We start from the raw sequence: 3,805 nt of genomic DNA on the forward strand, positions 1-3,805 counted from the left end.
GGTGCTGCTGAGGTCCTCTGGCTGCTCGGGCAGCATCTGGGTGTAGGGCTGGGGGGGACCCAGTTCAGTGGCACGAGCCTGTTGTTTGCAGGGTGATGGCAGTTACCAGGTTACTCAAGTTAGGCAGACGCAGTTATCGCTGGGCATAAATAACAGCAGGAGCTCTGGGGCTGGGAGGAGGTGGGAGCTGTGGGTCAGGGCTGGGGAGCTCCTCCTGCTCCTCCCGTGCTGCTAACTGCTGTTACCCTTTGCAGACCTGGTGGCTGTAGGATGTGAGCTGAATGGAGTCTATTACCGTAACGGGCAGAGCTTCCAGCCTCACCCCCTGTACCAGTGCCTGTGTGTCGGGGGGGCCATCGGATGCACCCCCGCCTTCGCGCCCCGCGCCGGGGCCCTGGGCAGACACAAGCCTGGATGCTCCACCTGTGCACCTAGACAGCAGCAGCAGCAGCTTCAACCAGCCAGCTACAGACTGCTCTCAGGTGTGCTGCGGCCCCGGGAACCGCGCTCCGCGGGGCCCTTGCCTCCCGCAGCCCTGCTGCCCGGCTGGCTGCTTCCGCGGCTCTCGCTCACGGCCCCTGCCAGGTGCCCCAGCCACCCCTCGTGCTCTCAGGTCACAGGCTCTTTGCTCTAAACCTGGTGGAGGTGATGGAAAAAGACTCCCTGGCCCTCGTGAAGCTCTAGAGCAGGTTCTTTACTGCAGCGCCGGGATTTCCGTCCCCGCGCACCCGCGGGCAGGACAGTCCGTAGTGATTCACTTACAAATAGACATGGACATCACCTGCAAAAGAACAGGCAGGATTCTACAGCTTAACTCCCTGAATTCAGGATAGTATTTAAGTCATTCACATCAAGCTGTGCCCACTCCCACATGGGCAGTGCCTGTCGGGGCTCTCTGGGAGGAAGGCTTGTAGTCTTCACTCTGCTGGGTTGTCTTGTTCCTCATTCTGAGTCCTGCTGCTTGGGCTCTCAGGGAGACACATCCTAGTTCAATGTTCCTCTGACCAAGATTAACAGATTCTACTATTCAGCATCATCTAGGTTTGGCAAATGTAACCCTTAAGTCTCTGGTTCAGAGGGACGTGAAGAGCAAAAAGCCTTTTGCCCAGGCCAGCAGGGGGTTGGCCAAGCTCCCTGCAGAGGGTTGGTGCCCATCAGACCAGCCCTGCTGGGGCTGTGCTGGGCAGACCCCCTGCAGCCTGGGAGCTGCGTCCCTCTCCCCTGCTCTGTGCTGGGAGGGAGGTTTGGTGGCACAGAGGCTCATCAGCAGGTTGCAGCCCTCTTCTTCCAGGAGACAGCAGGGAATTGCAGAGGCTGCCTTGCAGCTTTCATCAGCCCACAGACTGTCAGGTCACTGCGAGGACAAACCTCGCCAGTTTCTTCACTATTCAGATTGATCAAACTCAGAGATGTTATCCAAGCAGTTCTCCCAGGCTCAGCTGACATTCCCTTGCACTTCAGTCTGGCTCTAACCCTGTAGGGGTCTTTTCCCTTTGAAGGAAGGGGCCAGAAGCAGCAGTCCTGGCCCTTGCCTGCCCACAGCTGCCTGCCCTGGGGCTGCCTCCTTCCTTGTGCAGCTGCAACCTCCATGGTGAGGCTCATCTTCCTCACAACTAGTGTGGGTACCAGAATGCTGAGCCAGTTACTTGAATTATGGCCCGAATCATCACCATGAATCAGTAACATAAAAATAAGGATCACAAAACTGATCAGAAAATCTTTGTAAAAGACTTTGTGAGTCGATTGGCAGGTGAACAGACACAACATCTGAAGTTCCGTTTGGACATCTAACCTGTTAGCTGTGGTTAGGCACCTTAGCAAGATACAAAGGAAGCTCATCTTTATTTCAAAATGAGGATACAAGGCCTATAACTGGTGTCAGAGCCTTTTTAGAGCAGTGTACTTAGTGCTGTGTAGAAACAAACTGGGGCAGCTGATTTCAAGTGAAGAGAGACTTAATTTCTAGAGAACACTGCTGAGCTGATCACAAAGAGACCATAACATATTGAGAACAAGGGCAACCAAGCCAGCTGACCCCATGGAATTCATTGATTGGGTCTGTGGGTGTTTCAGAGCCCTGGGGGCAGCATTAAGCCATTTACTTCACAGCACAACAATGGATTGAAAAGCTGGAGTCCAGCTTCCAGTGACTCCTTCCCCAGCAGAACCCAGCCCTGCACATCACATTGTTGTTCCACATGAGGTGTCCCCCCTTCCCAGAGCAAGCAGAAGGGTGACATCAACTCATGCATGAGCATCATGAGGGGCCTCAATGGACCAGTGTGTGTTGTGAGAAGGGTTTTTTCCTGGATAACCAGGGCCAGGTTTCATTCCTCTGCTTGCCCTGTTCCCTGGCTTTCCGTGTCACTTCTGTTCACCTCATTTAGACACCTGGGGAGGTACCTGGCACCTACTGGAACAACACACCAAGTGTGAACAACCACTTAACTCCCCTTTTGTTGCTGCAGATCTGGGACAGGTTTCACCCTGCTTGCTGCAATGAGATCTTTGAATTGCTCTCTGCTTTCCAGGTATCCTTGTCCTTCTGCCCCTGCTCTTCCTTAAATGCCCAGATTCCACATAACCAGGGTGTTGTTGGTTTTTTTTTTTTGCAGAATTTCACCATGAACTTTTACACTGCAATTTTTATTTATTTATTATTATTTTTAAAAAATGTACTCCACCTAATCCAGCCCTGATCCATCAGAAAATAGGTTTTTGGTGGTATCTAGAAGTGTTGAGAGAATTTTACTCCTGAAAAATCCACCCAAAGCCACTACAATGCCTGCAAAGAAACCAGCATTTCTGGTTTCAGCACCTCTTCTTGAGCTGTGCTTGGCCTTCAGCAAATTTCAGTGGTTCTTCCATTCTGGACATTTCATAAAAATTCCAGAGGTAACTCTCTTCATGTAACTTTTTAGTCCCACTGGACTGGGCAGGCACACAAGATGTGATTCCATAACCCTTGGTAGGACCTGAGCATCCAGCCTCAGTAGATGTGAGGGGCAGCCTTGGGACTTTTGTGTCACTTTGTGCCTCATTTTTAGGTTTACCAACAAAATGAACAGAGCTCATATGATTACCCTTTAATTTCTAATTAATCCCTGGGGGGCTGTTCTGCTGCATAAGGAATATCTTGCTGTCTCAGCTTACAGAAGCCCACCAGTGGTGCTGAAGAACAAGTGCCTGGTGCAGGTGACCCGCTGGAGCCCCTGCTCCAGGACCTGTGGCCTTGGCATCTCCAGCAGGGTGACCAACGACAACAGGAGGTGTGAGATGAAAAGGGAAAAGAGGTTGTGCTTCATCCAGCCCTGCCTGACCAATACCCTGAAGGTGATCAAGGTACTCACTGGTGTGAAATAATTTCCCGACAGGAGGTAGAAAATGTGGAGGCGAGTGATGAGCAGTGTCCCTCAGGGGTCACTGGGACCAGTGCTGTTCAATATCTTTGTCAGTGACATGGACAGTGGGATTGAATGTCTCCTCAACAAGCTGCTGATGATACCAAGCTGTGTGGTGTGGTTGGCACCCTAGAGGGAAGGGACAAGGTGGGCCCATGTCCCTCTGCTCTGGTGAGACCCCACCTGGAGCACTGTGTCCAGTTCTGGTGCCCTCAGCACAGGAGAGATGTGGAGCTGGTGGAGCAGGTCCAGAGGAGGCCACAGAGAAGATCCAAGGCTGGAGCAGCTCTGCTCTGGAGCCAGGCTGGGAGGGTTGGGGTGTTCAGCCTGGAGAAGAGAAGGCTCCAGGGAGACCTTAGAGCAGCTTCCAGGGCCTGAAGGGGCTCCAGGAAAGCTGGGGAGGG

At 52.6% G+C, this 3,805-nt stretch overlaps 1 protein-coding gene across 1 annotated transcript in view; it reads left to right on the top strand.

Annotated features, from left to right (window-relative positions):
- Positions 1–3,805, top strand: part of WISP3 (WNT1 inducible signaling pathway protein 3) — a 15,927-nt gene that overhangs the window by 6,552 nt on the left and 5,570 nt on the right. The window contains exons 2-3 of the mRNA XM_010008391.1: positions 255–482; positions 3,149–3,342. Of these exons, the coding sequence (XP_010006693.1) occupies positions 255–482; positions 3,149–3,342 (422 nt within the window). The remainder of the gene's footprint in view (positions 1–254; positions 483–3,148; positions 3,343–3,805) is intronic.

This window comes from Chaetura pelagica, unplaced genomic scaffold, assembly GCF_000747805.2.
Source record: "Chaetura pelagica isolate M959 unplaced genomic scaffold, ChaPel_1.0 scaffold62, whole genome shotgun sequence".
Taxonomy (NCBI): Eukaryota; Metazoa; Chordata; class Aves; order Apodiformes; family Apodidae; genus Chaetura; species Chaetura pelagica.